Below are 23,389 nucleotides of genomic sequence, written 5' to 3'. Positions count from 1 at the left end.
CGCCCCCTTGGTGGCTGCAGCCAGTGCTGCTCCACCAGCAACGAATACGGGCCCGCAGACAACAGTGCCGCAGGGCCCGAAGTTGAAGCGTACCCCACGGCCCGAGACGCGCGTCTCGGCGCCTGGCTCTCGATCGTCCAGTGCCTCGGAAAAGGCGATGGAAGTCGATCCAAAAACCCCGGCGTCATTGCCGCCAAAAGACCCACGCTCCTTGGAGCGCACACAGAAGGAGAAACATATTGTCACAGACAAAGCCACAAAAGACTTCGGTCGACGCTAAAGATCTTTTTATATATGTCGCTGTCCTGGCACCCTCGTCGTTCTCTTCTTCTCGGAGCCACCCAACATGCCTAGCATGTGGCACCGAATCGCACCCAGTGGCTGTCAGCTGTGTCGAGGCCGTGGCATTACCCCCCTCCCTAGAAGCATCGTCTCGATGCGGAACATTGAGGCACTGGAGATTGCCACGGGGATGCTGTTAAGAGGGACGTAGATGGTGAGAGAGGCGTGGGACTTTGCGTTCAGCGGGAGTGGTATAACTTCAATCTAGAGACGTGAACGACATCGGACAGGCTTGGGCGTCGGGAACGGCGAGCGGTGCCTCCTCCTTCAGGAATCACTTCGTATGTGACGTCGCTGAGTCGTTGAACGATCCGATAAGGTCCAAAGTAGCGGCGCAAAAGTTTCTCCGACCGACCACGCTGGCGAATCGGTGTCCACACCCATACTTTGTCACCGGGTTGATAAGTGACGTCGCGGTGACGAAGATTGTATCGGTCGGCGTCGTTGTGTTGTTGGTAGCGGATACGCATTCGTGCGAGCTGGCGTGCCTCTTCGGCGCATCGAGCGAATTCGACAGCATCATTGACAACATTAGAACAGTAGGTGGGTAAGAGCATTGCGTCCAACGTTGTGACAGCTTCCCGGCCGTGCACCAAGCGAAAAGGGGTGAAGCCGGTAGTTTCTTGAACGGCAGTATTATATGCAAACGTAACATATGGGAGAACGTCGTCCCAGTTTTTGTGGTCGACGTCAACATACATGGAAATCATATCAGCGATCGTTTTGTTTAGTCTTTCTGTGAGCCCGTTCGTCTGGGGATGGTAAGCAGTGGCTTTGCGGTGAACGGTACCACTGAGAAGCATGATATCTTCTGTGAGCTGCGCTGTAAATGCTGTGCCCCGGTCGGTTATAACCACTCTTGGAGCACCGTGGCGGAGTACGATACCATGTACAAAGAAGGTCGCAATATCATTTGCAGTGCCTCGTGGGAGAGCTCGGGTTTCAATGTAACGTGTTAGGTAGTCTGTGGCAACAGCAATCCAACGGTTACCAGCCCTCGACGTGGGGAATGGTCCAAGCAAATCTATTCCAACCTGCTGAAAAGGGATCCGCGGAGGATCCACGGGATGGAGAAGACCAGCGGGACGCACGGGTGGTGTGTTGCGTCTCTGGCAGTCGCGGCATGTCTTCACGTATTGCTTGACGTCACGGCGAAGGTTAGGCCAGAAGTACTTTTGGCGTATGCGTGAAAACGTCCGTGCGAATCCCAAGTGGCCCGAAGATGGATCGTCGTGAGATGCCCGCAGGATGTCGTCACGTAGTGAAGAAGGCACTACAAGGAGGCAGGCGGTTGCGGTCGAGTGAAAACCCAATTTGTAGAGAACGCCATCGCGGAGAAAAAACGAGGAGAACTTGCGGATGAACATACGAGGCGGCTCCGGTAGACGGTTCTCAAGGTAGTCGATGAGAGGCCGGAGTTCTGAATCATCGCGCTGTTGCTTGCTGATGTCTGATACTGAGATAATGGACAGAAATGTGTCCTCTTCATCAAACTCGCATGGCGACGGTTGAAGTGGAGCACGTGACAGGCAGTCGGCGTCGGTGTGTTTACGCCCGGACTGGAACACTATTGTCATATCGTATTCTTGCAAGCGAAGACTCCAGCGTGCAAGACGGCCAGATGGATCCTTCAGATTGGCTAGCCAGCACAATGAATGGTGATCTGTCAAAACTCGAAACGATCGGCCGTACAAATATGGTCGGAACTTAGCAATTGCCCACACAACGGCCAAGCATTCCTTCTCCGTAGTGGAATAGTTACTTTCAGCTGGAGACAAAGTGCGGCTTGCGTACGCAATGACGCGTTCGGCTCCATCTTGCCACTGTACGAGGACGGCACCAAGGCCAACGTTGCTGGCATCCGTGTGCAACTCGGTGTCACTGTCTTCGTCAAAGTGTCCTAGAACAGGAGGTGTGCGCAGACGATTCTGGAGTTCACAGAAGGCCTCTTGTTGTTCCTGCTCCCAGACAAACGGAACATTATCTTTAGTCAGCCGCTGCAAAGGTTCGGCTATCCGTGAAAAGTTTGCCACGAAGCGTCGATAATAAGCGCAAAGCCCTAGAAAACGACGGAGTTCGTGTTTGTTCGAAGGTGTTGGAAACGAAGCAACAGCAATGGTTTTGTCGGGGTCTGGTCGAATGCCCTCGTAGCTGACGACATGGCCTAAAAATTTGAGTTCGTCATACCCGAAATGGCATTTTTCAGGCTTTAAAGACAGGCCAGCAGTACGAATTGCGTCAAGAACTGCTTGTAAGCGCTGGAGGTGCTGCTCAAAAGTTTCCGAAAAGGCAACGATATCATCTAAATAGACAAGGCATGACTGCCACTTGAGACCTGATAGAACCGTGTCCATCATGCGCTGAAAAGTGGCAGGCGCAGAGCACAATCCGAAAGGAAGGACCTTGAATTCGTAGAGTCCGTCAGGCGTAATAAATGCCGTTTTCTCACGGTCACGCTCATCAACCTCTATTTGCCAGTAGCCGCTGCGATGAGAAGTATCGAGCATTTCGAAGGCGGTCCAAAGAGTCGTCGATGCGGGGAAGGGGATAAACGTCCTTCTTCGTAACGTTATTAAGCTTGCGATAGTCAACGCAAAAACGCAGTGTGCCGTCTTTCTTTTTCACCAGAACCACAGGTGACGCCCATGGACTGGTGGAGGGCTGTATGATATCGTCGGTAAGCATTTGTTTGACTTGATTCCGGATGGCGTCTTGCTCTTTACGAGAAACACGGTAGGCACGTTGGCGCACGGGTCTTTCATTGGGATTTGTAATAATTCTGTGTTTCGCAGTAGGCGTTTGGTTGACCTTCGATGTTGAAGCGAAACAGTCCGCAAAAGACTGTAAAAGGCTTCGAATGCTAGCCTGTTGTTCACCTGATAATTTAGAATTCACATCAATATTGCTGTTGGCTGGTATGTCACAGTTAGAATCTCCATCATTTTGCCCTACAGTTAAACAAGCGGGAAAATCACTGACTGGCTCCAAATAGGCGATGGCAGTTCGTGGGGCGAAGTGCTGGTATTCACGACTGAAATTGGTCACTAAAATCTGAGCAGTCCGTGACGACAGCTGCAAGATGCCGCGGGCTACGCAAACCTGTCGAGCGAACAAGACTGACAGATTGCCTTCAGCGATTCCGAGATGGGGAGGATCATCGTCTGTTTCTACGGTGATCAACGCAGTACTCCGGGGTGGTAAAGTAGCACAGTCACCCGAAACGCGTAACACCGTGGACTGTGGGTGGTAGTCGTCCGAATGAGTTGCGTGTTCGCTGGAAAATGTGACAAGCAACTCGCGAAGGTTTATGATGGCGCCGTACTCCCGAAGAAAGTCCATGCCGAGTATGACCTGCCTAGAGCACTCTTCCAGTATAATAAATGAGCCAACAAATGTGACCTCGCGAATTTGTACCCTCGCAGTGCATTTGCCGATCGGCGTGAGAACATGACCGCCGGCTGTACGGAGCTTAGGTCCTGGCCACGGTGTCGTCACCTTGCGAAGTGCCGTAACCAGTTGTCCGCTCATGACAGAATAATCGGCGCTAGTATCGACAAGAGCGGTGACCGGGTGGTTATCTACAGAAACGAGTATGTCGGCTGAAACAGGTTCAGGGTTTTCGAAGAAAGGTGTCGAAGGTGCGCAGTCGTCGTTGTCGTCGTCGTTATCGTCGTCGTCGGGGTGTCGCAGCGGAGGATCTTTCGAAGTGCGTTGGACAGCGGCCCCACCTCCGGAGGTCGCTGTTCTCAGTTTCCCCGACTTGGGCTCGTGGGCCGATTGCCCACGGAAGCGGAGAACGTAGTGTAGCGGCTAGGTGACGCCGATCGTCGAGGAGGTGGTGATCGTGACTGGCGCCTCTGCGGAGACGGAGATCGGGTCGTTGGCAGGGACTGTTCAACCGGTGGGAACTGCGCGTACGGCGACGAAGGTTGACTGGCCAGATATTGCTGGATTTCTCTCGGGCGCTCTCCCTCACGTGGGCGACGAGCGCCGGGGTGATAGCCCTGGAGTCCAATTCTTCGGTAGTAGCAGGCACGGTACACGTGGCCCGCTTCGCCACAGTGGAAGCAGAGTGGCTGGTAGTCAGGTGTGCGCCACACGTCTGACTTTCGCGTATTGATTCGGGGGCTCGTGGACCCGTACATATTTGTACGTGAACCTTGGCCCTGGAAGTGACACAGCGGTTCTTCAGAAGAAGGCGGGTTACGATGGTTCCCGGGTTGCGCAGGTAGCCTCACTGCTTGCGCATAAGTCAGTACGGGGGCGGCTTCAGGTCTGGTTTGCACGAATGGCTGTGCTGCCTGGCGAACTTCTTCGCGGACGATATCTGTGAGGGATGTTACGGTCGGTTGAAATCGCACTCCCTGTAGCCGGTCGAGCTCCTCACGCACGACACTACGCACAAGCTCTCGAAGCGCATCGGTGTCATAGGGTAACGAGACAGAAGATGCTGATCCCAGGTTGATTTGGCGATCGTAGACCGAGGAGCGTTGTTGAAGGGCTCGCTCCATTGTTGTCGCCTCACTGACGAACTCAGCTACTGTAGCTGGAGGCCTTCGCATCAGTCCAGCAAACAGCTGCTCTTTAACTGCACGTATCAGTAGGCGTACTTTCTTTGCTTCTGTCATGCCAGGGTCAGCACGCTTGAAAAGCCGCGTCATGTCTTCTACGAACATGGCTACGCTTTCGTTCGGCCTTTGAACCCTATTCTGAAGGTCTTGCTCTGCTCGCTCTTTTCTTGCGGGGCTGCTGTACGTGTCGCGTATCTGCCTTTGAAATTCTTGCCAGGTGGTGATGGATGGCTCGTGGTTAGCGAACCATGTTCGGGCAGAGTCCTCTAGGGCGAAGTACACGTTCCTTAACTTTTTCTGCTCGTCCCAATAATTGACGTCAGCCACACGATCGAATTCGTCGAGCCAGTCTTCCACGTCCTCAAAAGGCTCACCATGGAACGGCCGCGGCCAGCGTGGGGTGTGGAGAACCAGCGACGCAGGAGGCTGTCCCGTACCGTACGTCTCCTGTGTCTGGCTTGCAGTTGTGGTGGACATCCTCGGCAGATCTTGGAGGCCGTATTCCGGAGGCAGTCTTTGAAGCCGTCGGCTTTTGCGTAGGTTGTCCGCGCTCTGTTCCTGGGGGTCAGAGTACATAGACGTGTACCCAGCACCTCCACCAGTTTGTCACAGACAAAGCCACAAAAGACTTCGGTCGACGCTAAAGATCTTTTTATATATGTCGCTGTCCTGGCACCCTCGTCGTTCTCTTCTTCTCGGTGCCACCCAACATGCCTAGCATGTGGCACCGAATCGCACCCAGTGGCTGTCAGCTGTGTCGAGGCCGTGGCAATATTATAACTTCTGGGAGAAAGGGAAAGGTAACCTGAACGGTTACCGCCCTTCATAAGAGTAATCAGCTTTTAAATACATGTCACTTACAATTTGTAAGCTCACACACATCAGTTTTTTTCCCAATTCCAATAAGATGGCTTTTATCATTCATTGGAATTGCAGAGGCCTAATCCACAATCTAGGTGACATCAAAGATATTATAAGTAAGTTATCACCAGTGGCATTCTGCCTCCAAGAAACAAACCTGGGACCCAAACATACACATTTTCTTAAAGGTTTTACTGCCATAAGAAAGAACCACGAGCACTCCAGCCGTCTATCAGGAGGTGTCGCTATTATCGTCCAAGGCGGCATCCCCACACGGAACGTTTCATTAAATACTCCGTACGAGGCTGTAGCTGTCACTGTTTCGTCATTTAAGACTGTAACCATCTGTTCATTATACATTCCTCCCCATAGCCATTTCACAACTCGAGATTTGGAAGACTTAATTGACCAGCTGCCGGAGCCTTTTGTTTTAGTCTGTGATTTTAATGCTCACTGCACTCGTTGGGGTAGCGATAAGAATGACCAAAGAGGACAACTTATCGATGATTTTATTTTGACTAATAACATCTGTCTTTTAAATTCAGGTGCGCCAACTCATTTTTCACCGAGTTCACATACTTTTAGCTGCATTGATTTAGCATTTTGTTCTCCCGACTTTTTTACCGATTTTAAATGGGATGTACTGAAGACATCATATGGCAGTGATCATCTACCTGCTATAATCAACCTCACATCAACGTTACCCATTATATCTCACAAACCGCGCCGATGGAAACTACAAATGGCAGACTGGTCTGTTTTCACAGAAAGTGCCAGGCTGGAGGAGCTTACTTTAACAGATTTAAGCATTGACGAAATTAATGAAAAATTTACTAACTGTATTATTTCTGCAGCCGAAAAGGCCATTCCGCAATCTTCTGGCGTTGTTCTGAAAAAGGTTAATCCCTGGTGGTCACACGAATGCACCATAGCTAAAAAGCAGCAAAATAAGGCCTGGGGAATCTTACGCAGGTACCCAACCTATAACAACCTTCTAAATTTGAAACAAGCCAAAGCGAAAGCTCGATATATCCGAAGACAGGTAGAAAAATCTTTCTGGCAAAAATATGTATCGACAATTAATAGCACCGTCACATCCAAAAGGATGTGGGAACAGGTCAGGAAGTTTAAGGGGGACTACTCATCATACATGATACCGATACTTGCACCCTCAGGCACTCAAACAACACTACAAGAACAAGCGAATTTACTTGGGGAACATTTTTATAACATCTCTAGTTCGGCTAATTATTCAAACACGTTTTTAAAATACAAACTGTCAGCAGAAAAGAAGAAGCTACCAACTGCTTGTATGTCAAGGGATGAATACAACGCTCCATTCATGGTACAAGAACTTAACAGGGTCCTCTGTGCTGGCAAAACTACTGCAGTAGGTCCTGACTGGATCCATTATTCGATGCTTGCACACCTGTCCCAAGCATCCGTAGAGGCTCTCCTTGAATTTTTTAACAAAGTATTTGAATCTGAAAGCATGCCAAAGAGTTGGAAAAATGCAATAGTTCTGCCTTTTTTGAAAACACGTAAATCCCCCACATCCCCAAGCAGCTTTCGACCCATTGCCCTGACATGCTGTTTGGCAAAATCATACGAAAGTCTCGTAAATGCGAGATTAACTTTCACGCTTGATACACGAAACTCCATTGATTTTCACCAGTGCGGCTATAAAAAAGGGTGTTCAACGACAGACCACCTCGTCCGACTTGAACACGAAATACGTGAAGCATTTTTACACAAACAGCACTGCCTGGCAGTGTTTTCCGACCTAGAAAAAGCGTACGACACCACGTGGAGATTTGGAATCTTACGTGACCTCGCCTCATTAGGAATCCGTGGCAAAATGCTAAACTGTCTGGCTGATTTTATGTCCAACAGAACATTCCAAATCCGTCTTGGCACTGTGCTTTTGCGCACATTTATCCAAGAAAATGGCGTGCCACAAGGTTGCGTACTTAGCACAACACTCTTTATAGTAAAAATGAACTCTGTCAACAACGTCATTCCCACCTCTGTTATGCACTCCATATACGTCGATGATCTGCAAATAGCGTGCCGCGCCTCAAACTTACAAACATGTGAAAGGCAGCTCCAGATAACAATAAATAAACTAACGGAGTGTGCTGAGAAAAATGGCTTCCGCTTCTCTACTCAGAAAACCGTTACAGTGCTTTTTTCGCAAAAACGAGGGTTGTACTTAGACCCGGAGGTAAAATTGAATGATGTCGCGCTGCCGGTAAAACAAGAATATAAATTCTTGGTAGTAATCTTTGACAAAAAACTAAACTTCCTAGCCCTCATTAAAGAACTAAAGATTAAGGCAAATAAAGCATTGAATATCTTGAAAGTTTTATCTCATAAGCACTGGGGTTCCGACCGAACATGTCTCTTACGTATTTACCGGTCTCTTGTACGTAGCCTTTTAGACTACGGCTCCGTGGTTTACGGCTCAGCCAGACAGTCCTACATCCAACGCCTTGATCCAGTACATAACCTTGGACTGCGACTGGCAAGTGGTGCCTACAGAACGTCACCTATTCAAAGTTTATATGTTGAGTGCAATGAACCCGCATTACAGCAGCGGAGAGCATTACTCACTTTTTCCTACGTACTAAGAATTCAGTCATCACCACAACACATATGCTACAACATACTCACACAATGCAACTCACGCCTACACTATACAAATAAACCAAACATGATTAAACCGCTTGTTTTGCGATATGAGGAATATGTTCGGGATTATGATATTCCTTGCGAAGTCCTCCAGGTTGCCAGAAAACCACAGTGTTTGCCCCCGTGGTACGATTTTGAACCGTTATGTGACTGGACATTGACACATTTAAAGAAGAAAGAAACCCCACGCGAACACATCACACAAGAATTCCGTACACTTCAGGACAAATATCAAAATAGCATGCAATATTACACTGATGGCTCTAAAACGAAAGAGCACGTTGGTGTGGGGGTCTTAACGGAAAATTGGGAAAGAAGTATTCGATTGCCACAACACGCCTCTGTTTTCACGGCCGAAGTTTTCGCTATATCGGTTGTTGTCAAAAAGATTATCGCTGACAAACACAAAAATGCAGTCGTATACACAGATTCTTTAAGCACACTTAAGGCGCTACATCTTAAATCTGAGTGTGAACCGCTGATTGGAGACATTTAAACATGGTGGCTTTTAACGAATACGGGAGGTCAATGCGTTTCTGCTGGGTCCCAAGCCATGTTGGGATACCGGGTAACGAAGCAGCTGAATAGATATGCATTGATGGCAGCGCACAAAGAAATTACAAATACGACACTCCCATATAATGATAGCATCCGTGCAATTAGAAAAGCCCTCACGGTAAAATGGCAGCGCGAATGGGACCGTTGTGCCGACAACAAGCTACATCTCGCGAAACCCATAGTTGGCGAGTGGAGGTCGTGCTATCATCAGGGGCGGTTCATCGAAGTAGTTTTATGCCGACTACGCATTGGGCACACACACCTCACACACAATTACTTACTTACGAAAGAAGACACACCAACATGCGAGAAATGCCAACAGCCACTAACAGTTATGCACATATTACTCACATGTACACAGACGAACACTTTTGCACAAATTATATCAACTACACATACCTTTACACCCTGCTCTAAATTTAGGTGATGATCCGCTAGTCCCTTTCTGTGACGTTCGTAAATTTCTAGACGACACTGGATTTTTACATAATATATAGATTATTAACAAAGCCTTTTCCTTCATTAACTGGATATTAAAACACCTCATGTTTAGCGCAGCATAGCCTTAGCCGCTTTTGCGCCATTAAACCCCAATTAACTAACTAACTAACTTATTCAGGCTCGGCAGTAGGCTTGAAGAAATCATGAATGCGCCTTGCACGCTGTTCCATTTATGCGCAATCTGATAAGCTTGAATCTCGGAGAGGGTCGTAGGGTCACTATAGGCGGCTGAAAGCACAGTCACTGCTTGTACACGCTCTGCATGCGACGGCAGCGTAGCATATGGTGTGTCATCTTCCGACTCGGAGTCATCGTCCGGCGGTGCAGCAGAAACCTGACGAATGATCTCGCCGTGGTCGAGTTCTGCGCATGTCAGTACAGGAGTGTCAGCACCTGTGAAACAGTCAAATGAGACGGTGTCTGGAATCACAATGCAACCGCTGCACAGGTCTCGGCAGAACATTTTCAGCATCAGCAGATAGCACATCAGAAGGCGACAAATCCTAGGCCTCCCGGCACCCGCTTGCCGGCATTCCCCAGCGCAGTCTGCGCGGCAACTGTCGGCGCCATTAGACACTTGACGCGATGTTTCCGTATGCCGCGTTGGATTACCACAACCTCGACACAGCACACAAAGCAAACGCCGTCACGCCAACACCAGTCGCACAAACGAAAAACATGGCCTACTTGCAGCGTCGTTCACGAAGAAAGAAACAAATCAGCTGCTGGATTGTCTTGACATAGCTTGCTAAGCTGAGACCGGAACTGCTGTAGCCACTCTATCGAACCAGGCAGAAACGATGATGATGAGCGGCGATTTGCAGTAGTGCCACTTCGTGGGGCAGCAAGGAGGCTCCGTTCAAAACAAAAATGGCGTTCAGCAAGTCGAACCATGCACCGGTCAGAGTCGGTGCATGGTGCTCTCGATCGAGTTGGCTCAAGGAGTGTCTGAAAAATGGTGTCTCAAGGAGTGTCCGACAATGGTGTCCGAACTTTCTGCAGTTGTTGTGGCAGTTGTGTCTATGGAGAGAATGGCAGTGCTGCAAAGCAGACCGAATAATCGAGCACGTCCGAATTTATGGAGTCCGAAAAATCAGTCGGCGACTGTATTTATATTTTGCAAATTATAAGAATTTCAGTTGTGTTTTGAGAGCTTTTTAGTTTATAAATGCAGAAAGTTTTGCACAGCATGTTTAAATTTCGTGCACTAGGCACGCCGGTCGATCGCAGCGCCCTACTAATGGCGTCACCGTAGAAGCATCCCCAGTTCTCTCATTGTTTCCCTGTACAGACAACACACTGCCCCATTCCATGCACCATACGTTCAGCTTGCTCCGCCGGCTGCCATATTTGCTTTGGTGTCCCGCACTGTTACAGCGGCAGCCGCCTGCTTATTGCCCTGTTGTCATCCCGCAGCAAACACCGGATGAAAAAAAATTATTTTCGCGGGAAATTTAACCCACGTAATGATCGCACCCCTGAATTTGCGGGAATTATTTTGACAAAAAAGTTCGATCATTATGTGAGTAAATAAGATATCGTAGTTAATTGTGTCAAGTTTTAATTGTCTGCATGTCCACTATGTGCAGACTGTGATAGCTTTTTCATAAGCACCTAACTCTCCCACATCGTGGTGCCATCCAGCGCATTTGCAATGGCCAGTTTTTTGTGATCAAGTCAGCTGGCAGTGAGCGCGTGGCGCATGCAGAATCCAGGAACGCACCATGCTCGGTGGACAGTGTCTTGACCGTGCTGGTTGGTGTTGGGGCATGCTCTCCCTGGGCCGTCTGATGTGTGTATGACAAGTGTTGCGCATTGTCCTTGTTCACACAATGCCAGGTGCTGCAGTACTGAAGTGAGCACCGTTCAGAATGATCGCGACCTGTAGTTTATTGTGGTGCCACTAAATTGTAGTACAGTAATAATCAGAGACTGAAGGTGGCCTGTCATTGTCATCCTATGCAAGAACTTGTTCTTTCACCATCTTGTAATGACAGTAGCAATGACACTGGCTTTGCTGGTAGACTATTGTAAACGCAAAGAGCAAGCTTGTGTATCCAGTTGCACCATGCAGACAATTCTTGTATTAATTTTCCTGGAAGAATATCTGCGCATTAGAAATTGCTAATTTCACTACTCATTAATTCTGCACTGCTGTTATTGCTTAAAAATCTTTCTAGGGCAGGCCAGATGTGCGTTCTCGGAACTGGATAAATGTGTCTTTGACACATTATTGTCCGCTACTGCCACCAATAATGATGCTGCAGCCACTAAGGTTGCCATTTGAGTCGCACACATTGCAGGGACCCTTGACTCTCACAGATGCCCTGATATTGTTTTCCCCGTATAGCTCTTGTGTCTGCAGTAATCCGCCTTGATGTTGATCATGATTTATTGGCACCCCTTTGAAATGGGGTGGAGACAAATAGTTGCCTAGCCTTCTTGAGTTACTCGGGTATGCTATCAGTGCTTTTCTTTCTAGCATTTTTGCGTTCATCTCTTTAATCTTCTCTATCTACCTTGTATCGCTGCCTATGCCTGTAATGGGTCTGGTCATATCAGTCTTTTTCCTGCTTTTTTTTCTACCAGTACTCTAAACATCTCTTGCTTATCTCCACTGTTGACCAGTTGATACTTACGTCTACTTTAAATCCAAGCACTTCTGGAAGTTACATACATACTACGCTACATACTGGTCTCGCTAGGTGAATCCCTTCACATTCCATTGGGATGTGCTGAGTAGTCTCTAGATTTTTGCTACAGCATACATACGCATGCCTCACCTAATTGCAAATATTTGCTCTGGTACCTCTTTGCCCTTAGGCAAAGACGTACCAGAGCGTACGGAGCTTCAAATAGCAAGGCACTTCCTTTTGTGTTGTACAAATTCTCCCTTCTAATTTCTTTTTTTTTTTTCATTCTTGTAAATCTCCAAGGTCTTCTTTTCCATTCTTTGCATCCAATTCACTGAATCTGTTTCTCTCACTTTCTTTCTGATGACTCCTGGTTGTCTATTTGCACTTTCAGTTACCCTGTACAATGAAACCTCGTTAAACCGTAGTTGGCCGGAGCTCGGAAAAAGTATGTACTAAACGCTAGTACTGCTGAACCGAAATAGCGTGAGATTGCCCACTTACCTGTCAAAAACGGAACTCAGAGAGAGTGCGATGAAAGAGGAAAATAACATGCATTATTTATTCACTTCGCACGACAAAAGTGTTATTTTTGTTTGATGCTGCAGCAGCCTAGCAGTGACGACAATAGCCTCAAATGTACTGAAGCTGCGAGCTGGCTTTTTAGCCTGCTCCTGCTTCTCGGCAAGCTCTCGCATCGCAGATTCCTCGCTGGCGTTACGTATACTCCTTGCACACGCGCAGTAGCGCTGCAGAAGTCGTGGGGCACCTTTTCATTGCGGGATGCCGTTCTCATCGCGACAATTGCATTCATGAGTCTGGCTTAATGCGCAGCTTCTGCTACTGTCGGGCCTGAATTGATGGCAAAAAGTCGAACCTCGTAACTGACATCTCTTTGCAGTCGCAGCAGCGCTACTGAGCAACTTCTTCGCATTCCACATGCCACACACTGTAGTCAGCAGTAGACCCATGTCGCGTGCCAGTGCCGATTTCTTCGTGTCACGTTCGACAGCACGAACAGTGTCTAATTTTTTTTCTAAGCTCAGCACCCGGCGTCTTTTGTTTATCCGAATATTGGCAATAACGTGAGTCCTGGCTTGCACGACGCCACCATGCTTTCTGGCATGATGCCAAAATGATGTTGATGGGGCTTCATGCAAAAATGCACAGGGCACTTGGAGGCCGTTCCAATCTCCGAGACTTGTTGTTCTACCGGGCCACCTGATGGAGACGACATACCGCCCTATCTGCATGACGAAAAGTGGAAACACTATGTGTTAACCGATACATACGCAATAAGCTGGTACGGTTTATTCAGATACAAAACACATTATGTTCAATGGCCGCTGAGTCGGGGATTTGACTTTACTACTTTTAAAATGAAACTACTGGTTAAGCAGGTACAGTTTAACGAGGTTTTACTGTACTTGGTTGTCAACTGTCTTGTGCTCTTCTATTCTGTGTCCACACTTTTCCAGTACAGATACCTGTGCATTTTAGCTGCTCATTTATTTTGATCCATGTTCCCGAGTCTTTCTTAAAAACTAATTTGCTCTGCACTTCTCTGGCTTCAAACGAAGACCATGTCAGCCTGCACTGCCTCATTTGAGGTTTTGCCGTAGGCTCCCAAAGCCTGCCGGTCATTGGTCAACTTCCAGCCGCAACAAGATATCCGATTTTAAGCTTGGAATGACAGTTGCGAACGTTAGTCCTAGAGCTATTACTCTTTTCCAGATTCCACGCACCACCTCATATTTATTGTGACTCCAAAGTGCACAATTTATTTATTTATTTATTTACTTACATACCTACAGCGCCCAATGTTGGGCATTAGAGTAGGGGGAAGGAATATACAAATGATGGAAATACAGATAGTTGATGTTACAAAAGGATACATCTAATACACAATACAACAAAATATTGATATTGAAAACACAGTACTTAACACAACATTACACCAAAGGTTATTATGAAATACAATATAAATACACTTTAGTACATAATACGACGCAATGATATTATTAATAATAATTACAATTATAATAAAGTAATGAAAAAAAAAGAACAGCGAGTAAGGCAAAAAGCTGCGGACAGGAAAGGTTTATCTCCTATTCTGTCTGAAACGAAACACATTTTAGAACTAAAGATATAAATGTTTCGACAACAATGTTTCGAACACAGATGGCGTTGCTGTAACAATTTCGAGCGGCAGTTTATTCCAATCATGTAGAGTTTTTGGAAAGAAGGAATGCTTATATAGGTTGATACGGCATTTGTACTCTTGTACCTTTAGCAGATGATCTGTTCTAGGTGATATGTAGCTTGGGTTACCTCTTTGTGTATGTGTCCCTGCACAAACCAGTCTTGCCTGTGTAAATATTGAAGAAAAATTTAAGTCACAAATATTTCCGTCAGTTCTCGAGAAGTGGCCATCCCAAGTTAACACGTACTTGTGATGAGCTTTGAGTGAAATCATAGTTGGCAGTAACGAACCGGGCGGCGCGTTTTTGTATTCGTTCCAGTTGGTTAATGGCTGTGTTTGTCTCTGGGTCCCAGGCAGAGCTGCCGTACTCTAACATCGGACGAACGTTTGTTAAATAAAGCGTTTCCTTTACCTTATGGGGGGCTCTCCAGAAATTACGTTTTAGAAAATTTAACATACGACTAGCCTTTGACGCCACGCTCTCTATATGGTCATTCCAAGAAAGATTATTTTTAAAGACAACGCCTGAGTACTTGTAACTACTTACCTCGATCAATGGTTCAGTGTTTAGAAAGTAATTTTTAACAAGTGGTACCCTCTTGTTAGTGAAGCGAATGACATTGCACTTGGCAGAGTTTAATTTCATGCTCCAGCTGTCGCACCACGTGGACACTGTTAGAAGGTCATTTTGTAAGATACTTGGATCGGCAGGGGACGTAATGGTGCGATATATGCAACAATCATCAGCATACAGGCGTATGTGACTGGAAAGATGCGTTCCTATGTCATTTATGAATATTAGAAATAACAGTGGGCCCCAAGACGGACCGCTGTGGAACGCCCGATAAGACTTCAGTCTCTGATGAGGTCAGTCCTTCAAGGACAACACGCTGCTTTCTACCAGTAAGATACGCCTCAAGCCATTTCATCAGTGATGCTGGAATTTTGATGGCAGACAGTTTTGTGAGTAGAAGGTTATGTGCAACAGAATCAAAAGCTTTCTGAAAATCCAGAAATACGCAGTCAACCTGGTGTCCGTTATTTATTGATGATGCGATATCATGGCTGAATTCGATTAGCTGAGTGTCACAGGAGAATCCCCGGCGAAACCCATGTTGCGTGGGGCAAAAGAATCCGTTGCTCTGTAAGTGACTCATTAAGTTGGTATAAATTATATGCTCTAGTAGCTTACAGGAGACGCTAATTAGTGAAATAGGTCTGTAATTTTTTGTCTTTGTCTTGTCGCCGCCTTTGAATACAGTTACTACGTTACCACTTTTTCAATCTTTAGGCAAGGACCCCTCTTCGATAGATGCCTGAAAAAGAATTACTAGAAATGGGGCGACGTATGCAGCACAGTTCTTTAAAACATAGTTTGGAATGTGATCAGGACCAGATGCAGAGCTAACTTTAACGTTCTTGAGCAGTGAAGCAACTCCCTGTTCTGTTATTTCTATGTTTTCCATTTGTTCGAAGTCAATAGGAATTGGTAAGTCTTTCACAATAGCAGCAGTGCCGGAAAATATTGATTGGAAGTAGTGCTCAGTTTTGCAGGTTACGTCATCACCGTAATTTACGTCATCTATAGTATCCGGCACAGCTACTTTGTTGTTCCCTTTACTTTTGACATACTTCCAGAGATCTTTCGGATTAATTTTATTTTATCACCTAATGTGCGCAGGTATGTAGCCTCAGCGTTCCTCATTTCTTTGTTGATAGTCCTGCTTAGGTCTTTCATCTTAAGATACGTGTCGGAATCCGGGCATGCGCAATATTTGCGATATAATCGGTGCCTTCTGTTAATAATTGATCGAAGGTTGTGGTTCATCCATGGCTTATCAGTTTGCCGTCGGGACGATACGATGCGTGATGGGACGTAAACTTGAACTAATGACAGTAGCTTAGCTTTAAACAAACACCAGGCAGAATTAACGTCGATGTTTGAGGTGTGTCGACGAAATTCAGGTAGAAAGCTGTCAAGTTCCAGAGATAGCGATGAGTAATCTGCTTTATTATAAAAGAACACTTTCCGTGGCGGTGGGCTTTTTCGGCGCGTAGCAGTACACTTTAGTTTTGCAGTAACGACTTCGTGGTCGCTTATACCGGGAACTATGGTGACGCTGGACACAAGATCTCGATCGTTACAGAGGAACAGGTCAATTATGCTTTCATTAGCTGATCCTAACCTTGTTGAGCACTCAACAAACTTCATTATTGCTGCATTCTGCTTCCCTTTTATTTTAAGATTATCTTGGTGGGTGCTTGAGTAAGTCTTTCCTTCGTTTATGTACACACCGAGGTATCTATATTGCTTGACTATGGGTATGACATGCTGTTGAATTGATACCACGTGAGTACTCGTACCTTCATTAAAGATCATAATTCCTGATTTCTCTGTGCTAAATTTGAGGCCTAGATTTGTGGCTGCATTGCCACAGATGTTCGCAAGGATCGGTAAATCTCTTTTATTGTCCGCTAGTAGCACTGTGTCGTCCGCATACATTGGTGCACAGAGCTTCTGTTGCACCATTTGTCCATCATGCATGTAGGATAAATCAAGCCCTAATGCGCTGTTTTCCAGTCGTCTTCCGATGCCCTTAACATAAAGTGTGAACAACAATGGAGACAGAAGACATCCTTGGCAAATTCCCACCACTTCATTACAATTTCTGCCTTCACATACAATATTGCTCAGCAGTCTCTATATATCTCCCTCAGCAGCTCCATGAAATCCTTATTTATGCCTTCGTGCTTGAGAATATCCCATAACAATTCCCTGTCTACATTGTGGTAAGCTAACAATGCTGTCCTTAAAGGTTCATTCTGAGCTACTGTAATCTCTATGCAAAACAAAACCATTTATCTTCTAAGTGTCTGCTTCGTGTGAACGTATTCTGTAGTTCCCCCTTGTACATCATTTGTTTCTGCCCATTTCGACAGTTCTAATTTTATGGCTCGCGTAGCCATTCTACATAGCACCGCTGGTGGTGGGCATGCCGATTAGTGCGAGAGGTGGCCATGCGAGTGTTGCACTGCTAGCGCCAGCTCGGGGGCAAAAGGGCTTTCGGGCCGGCAAGCGGTGCAGATGTTCCGCATGTGCAACGATCCACGCTTCACGTCCCAAGAAAAGGTTTGGACCGGCGCACTGGGATGGACAAACACGATCGTTCGAACATGCCACCACTCGCGCGTGACTGTACACGTGCAGAATTAGGCATTGGCGTCCAGCGTGAGGGTAAACGCATTCCCTCACTATCCAGTTGTGGTGAGTTGGACTTCAGTTTGTCGCATGCCCATCGGCATGTTATATGGGTTGTAATTTGGCTAGCAGGCATTCGTTTATGAAAGGCGCAATAAATGCCCTTTTGATTGTTTTCACTACTGGGTTGTCGTTCTTTTGTCCCAAGAGCACGTGGGAGACCCCACAATATTCATGCCAGCCAGTCAGTTTCGAACTACCTGGTGAGGGCCAATTTTAGGATATCAATTATTAAAGTTTTGGCCCATAGAAGTATACGGGCACCAGCTGGGACCTTTGGTCAGGATCAAATTAACTGAAAGATCAGATCAGCTAAGTCAAATTAACGAGTCGACTGTATTTTGTTGTTCGGAGGAAGCACCAACTTGGCATTCAGATTATGTAGTGTGGTTGGACGAAAATACAGGCAGGAAGAAACGGAGTGGACAGAACAGATGCTCACTTACAACTTACTGTAGTTCACAGCATGTGTATTCTGCTGCCCGTGAAGTAGTAGTGGCAGGTGTTTAGAGCGTAGAGGAAACATTTACTCCCGTAATGAATGCACAAACCCTTCGCATTGCTTTCAAAATTAAGATTTTTTGCCCCTCTCATTATAATCGACACCCTAACTTTGGTCCCATGCAGCTCTTCGAACGAACAACTTTGCTGTAGTTTCCTGGTTAACTAGCTCCAGCTGATGATGATGATATCACTTGCCACCAGGAGCCATTTCCTGGCAAAAAAATGGTTGTGCTCAACTGTGGTGCCAGTGCAACGGCTAATCAAAATGATGCATAGACAGCTAGAAATGAATGAACTGATGAACCATACATTAGCCCCATTCCTTGCCTACCTCTCCATGATTTGTCATCATTGGGCCTCTTCAATTTTTGGAGTTCTGGCAGCCAGGCGGCAGCCAGCTAGTTCCGGTCTGGATAGGAAGTCATGTGGACTGGGATCCCAAGACAACCTGAAGCTGCCCAAAGTTTGCTAAATCGAACGCCTGGGCAGCAGGCTGTAAAATAAATGTAAACACGCTACCAGCATGGCAGCGCCAGGCTAGGCCAGCGCACGCTCGGCATAGTCAGCCCATTTATGCGTTGGCAGCTTGAAAAGATGTGCAGCTGCATTCAGGGATACAATCGTTTTCGCAAGATTTTGCGCGGCTCGGCACAGGATGCACATTGGGCCAACCACACCTTGTACTGCACAAGTGAAAGCCTCCAACGCATCTGATGCCAAGACGCGTAATCGCATGTAAGTGATTGTACCCCGAAAATGATCTCTCGAGGATGCCTGCTCACAGCAATCACATTGCCCTCCGGCAACATTGATGAGTTGGCGCTGTGTCATCACTTGACGAGACATGAAAAAGCAGGATGTTGGGTACGTCTAATGCGGGTGTCACACAGCGCACTTTTGATCATGATCAAGCCCGATCCGGCCCAAATTTCACGGCCGGGATTGGCTCCTTTGCACAAGCTGTACGAGGAAGCCAATCGCAGTCGTGAATTCCAATCCGGATCGTGCTTGATCGCTATCAAAAGTGGTCATGTGACACCAGTATTATACGCATAGAACTTCGTGTCAATCTGCTTGGGCTTCGATTTCAGGAAGTTTGTTTCAGTTGATGGTGCTTCTCTTATGACAAGCTGAGGATTTCAGAATAGTGTTTGCCTGAGCTCATTGGTTGCACATAGCACAATTGATTTTCAGCAGAACGTTCCGACACGGACAGGAAGAGACGACAACATACGCTGGACTAGCAACTGAATGTTTATTTGGAAAGCATATTTTGCGCCAGCAAACAAGGACAGAAGGGAGATGACACCACAATGTGCTAACTTCAACAACTTGATTTTCAGGAAACGCACCCATTTAACAAATGCACAGTGGCGCCACGTCATCCAAATCTTAACCATCCAAAAAAGCCGTCTCCTTATCTAACACGTCGACCGAAGGGGCACTAACACACGTATGGCTATTCCGACAGATAGCCTGAGCCTCAATAATCTCTCGCACATCTTTATCTTTGCGCTTCGCAAGAACCCGGCAAGTTTTAGTCGTAGAGGGGCTGCTAAAATGGTGCGGGTCAGATAGCAAAATTCGGGATGCGGCAAATTAATGGACGGAACACAGGGGGATGGTAGCGGTAGTGCCCTACCTGCATAAAACGGCACATAGTCTTAAGAAAATGGCCAGCTGAGTGGACACAAAAGTTGTCCTTTCAGTGCCGGAAAAGCTGGCAAAAATATGTTGATTAATGTACCCATACCGTAAGCCAGCTGTCGGATGCTCTACAAATCATTGTAAAGCACCAGTGTGTTGCATAGAAGCTGTTGTTTATGAGCTCCCGCTGTCCTGTGGGAAAAAATACATCGGACCGACAGGAAGGTGTCTTAATGACCGATTACGGGAACATAGCCTAAACGTGAAAAATAAGCAATACGGTCATTTGTCAACTCACTGTCAGGAATGCGGCTATGCGCCGGTGTATGGATGCTGCCAGGTTCTTGCGAAGCCCAAAGATAAAGATGTGCATGAGATTATTGAGGCTTAGGCTATCTGTCAAAATAGTGATAGGTGTGTTAGTGCCCCTTCGGTCGACTTGTTAGATAAAGAGACAGCTTTTTTGGATGGTTAAGATTTGGATGAGGTGGCGCCACTGTGCATCTGTTAAATAGGTGTGTTTCCTGAAAATTGAGTTGTTGAAGTTGCCACATTGTGTTGTCATCTCCCTTCTCTTCTGTCCTTATTTGCTGGCGCTAAATATGCTTTCCGAGTCAGTTTACCAACACGTCCAACAAATGGCAATGCTGAATGGTTATTATTGATTTCCTGCACTTATTGTAGCACAAGTTAGCCAATGCCTCTTTCTTTTTTGTGTCATGCTGATGACGTTCTGCTGGAAACCAATTGTGCTAAGCTGGGGATGCTGCTGGCATATGAAAATGCGCGCCTCCTGTGACCTGCGCGAAATTTCACACAAGAAACAATGTTGGTCGCGATCTTGAGAGCAATAAGCTAATGTACATGTGCCTTATTACTTAACCAGTGCATTCTTAACATCAATGGCCTGCAGTTAAAAACCAACCGTGGCACCTAGCAATACGATGGAGAGATGAGCAAACACGGGCTAGCTGCGGCGCCTTCGCTGACTGCATAAAAAAGAGACATCGCTGCACGTGTACGCGAGATATGTGGAAAAGAATGCTACCAGAGAAAGATGAACCGAAATTGTACCGCTGTGTGTGTGAATGAGCGTCTACAACTTATGTGCAAGATGACCCGGATAACATGCACGCATGAGAGTGCGGTGCACTATAAGCTGCCGCGAAGCCTTCACATGGTCACACACACAAAAACTTGAAATGGTTCACCGCCGCTCTTGTCACACTGCCTCACAATGCAGAAGGGTGTGTTAGAACCTAAGATAATGCAAGAAGTAAGGAAATCTGAAGATGGCTGTGTAGCCAGTTAGCTGAGCAAGGTAAAGTCCTCACGTGCCCCATAGCAATCTATCAAATCCTCAAAAATATGGCGGTGAGTGCTCATCGCCTCTTTTAGTCATCTTTTAGCCAGAAAACTTCCAGAGAGCAGCCAGACCAAAGCCGTCCTGGTAGGTTCTGGCAGCCCACAGGTAGCCAGAAGTAGAAAATCGAAGAGGCCTATTGTCACGGCACTGGTCGTCATCGGCTGTCTCACCAAATGGAAGCTGTCGCTATCAAGAAAACAATCACGTTTACGAGTTTTCACGCCTTTTACCTGAGTATGCTTCTACAAGGTTTTGCTTGAGTCGGCACTGGATCCATTGGTGTATACGGTCAATAGTATTTCTGGCCCTGTGCCAACTTGACTATTTTTGCAGAATGGCAGAAACGCATTTGGCCATCGTCTTTTATGCATAGAGTGCTGAGTCACACAAAATCTTGCAAAACAAGGAATAGTATCACCTGTAGCGATGTCGCCCCTGAATAAAGCCTATGTTTGCTCAGTAAGGTACGCTGCCATGGCTGACAACCATGATCTGCAAAACATTCATCATTCTCAGCGTTTCTAACCATGATGCATGCCATCTGGCCAGCTCAATAAAGCTTTGCTTACACTGATTCCCACAGTGTGTGGGATCTGCATGATTTGAAAGGCGACCGTTCTGTGACAACATTATTTGTTGCTCACTTTTCTGCCTGCCTCGGGTATTGCCGTGGACAGTGGGCTGCAATATCGTTTGTGTGGCCAAAGGTGGTAAACCACAGGAAGTAAAGGGGGATCAAGGGATTGAGACTAACTTTGCTACATTTTGCTACAGAAAGCTTAAATTGGTATATACATTGAAAATAGTATTTCAAATAAGTAAATACATCTTCAAATGAGTGCCTTTAGCAGATATTGTTTTATATGGATTTTAATATTGCCTGCTTGTAAAAAGCGTAGCTTTATCATTGAGACAGGCTAGAGGAGTCAAAAGTGGTGGTCTGGCTGTGCAGCAACCGACCCATCACGAGTGGGTGGCACTGTCTTGCTGCCCGGACCCTGATCAAGAGCACCCGCTGACCGAGGCCACGTCTGAACCGGGCCTCTTGCAGATCTGGGACCTAGGACCCCTGCAGCTCAACAGGTTCGTTCAAATGAATCAGTTTCTAACTTTTCAGCCTCTATTTTTTTTATCTGTGTCAACTTCTCGCTGTCATGGCAAAGTTTTACGCCTGTCCAAAAACTATTCAAACTATCCCCTTCAAGATTAATGTACACTAATGAGTAATTACTATTTGCTTAGAAAGGTTATCCATAACCTCACAATATATTGACACGTATACTTGTTTACCTTTCTCTGGTGACCGCTTTTTCACCGGCTAACAAAGGTTAAACATTATCGCTTGGCGCAGGATGCGCCTGCATGTATTGGAAACTTCTAAAATATTATTGATAGTTCTGTCTATTCTATCCGACGTAGCATCCGACGAAGATTGTAGTGTCGGCCGTCGGTCCTCTGCTAGTTCTTGATCCGCAGGCGGGCAAGCTGTCGGGCTTCTTCGGCGCGCTGGAGATAAGTGGCGACGTCAAAATTCTCTTCGTCGGTGACGCACGGCAGCACAAACCAGCTGGAACGGCGTGATCTGCATTGTTTCTTGCACCACTGTGTTGTAAGCATAGGTTCCTTACGGCAGCACGCCATCCCAGGTCTTGTGTTCGATGTCGAGACACATTGCCAGCATGTCGGCGAGGGTCTTGTTCAGGCGCTCCGTAAGACCATTCATTGGCGGGTGGTAGGCAGTTGTAATCCTGTGGTTTGTCTGTCTGTATTCCAGAATGACTTGGGTGAGCTCTGCTGTAAATGCCGTTTCTCTGTCGGTAATGGGGATTTCTGGGGCGCCATGTCGCAGCAGGATGTTCTTGACTAAGAACTTCGCCACTTCGGCTGCACTATCTTTCGGCAGAGCTTTCGTATCAGTGAAGCGGGTGAGGTAGCCCGTCGCTACTACTAACCATTTATTTTCGGATTTTGACGTCCGAAAAGGTCCCAACAAATCCATCTGGGTCTGCTTAAATGTTCAGCAAGGAGGTTCGTTCAGCTGTAGTAATCCTGCTGGCCTTGTCGGCGGTGTCTTGTGTCGCTGACAGTCTTGGCATGTCTCGACGTAACTGGCGACGTCGGCGGTCAGGTGCGGCCAGTAATACTTTTCCTGTATCCTCTATAGCGTCTGGGAGATTCCGAGATGTCCAGTGGTCAGAATGTCTTGTAGGGCCTGCCGTACTTTCGGATGCAGCGCTAAGTGAGCAACAAGAA

The 23,389-nt window shown here is 46.8% G+C and overlaps 1 protein-coding gene across 6 annotated transcripts in view; it reads left to right on the top strand.

Annotated features, from left to right (window-relative positions):
- The window catches only part of LOC126538383 (uncharacterized), a 606,484-nt gene that overhangs the window by 413,308 nt on the left and 169,787 nt on the right, over positions 1-23,389 (top strand). For all 6 annotated transcript variants that reach the window (XM_072288044.1, XM_072288042.1, XM_055074756.2 and 3 more), the window contains exon 25: positions 22,089-22,219. In XM_072288044.1, the coding sequence (XP_072144145.1) occupies positions 22,089-22,219 (131 nt within the window). The remainder of the gene's footprint in view (positions 1-22,088; positions 22,220-23,389) is intronic.

The sequence above is a fragment of the Dermacentor andersoni genome, chromosome 4 (assembly GCF_023375885.2).
Source record: "Dermacentor andersoni chromosome 4, qqDerAnde1_hic_scaffold, whole genome shotgun sequence".
NCBI classification, from domain to species: domain Eukaryota; kingdom Metazoa; phylum Arthropoda; class Arachnida; order Ixodida; family Ixodidae; genus Dermacentor; species Dermacentor andersoni.
This window is presented reverse-complemented; position numbering and strand designations above follow the sequence as displayed.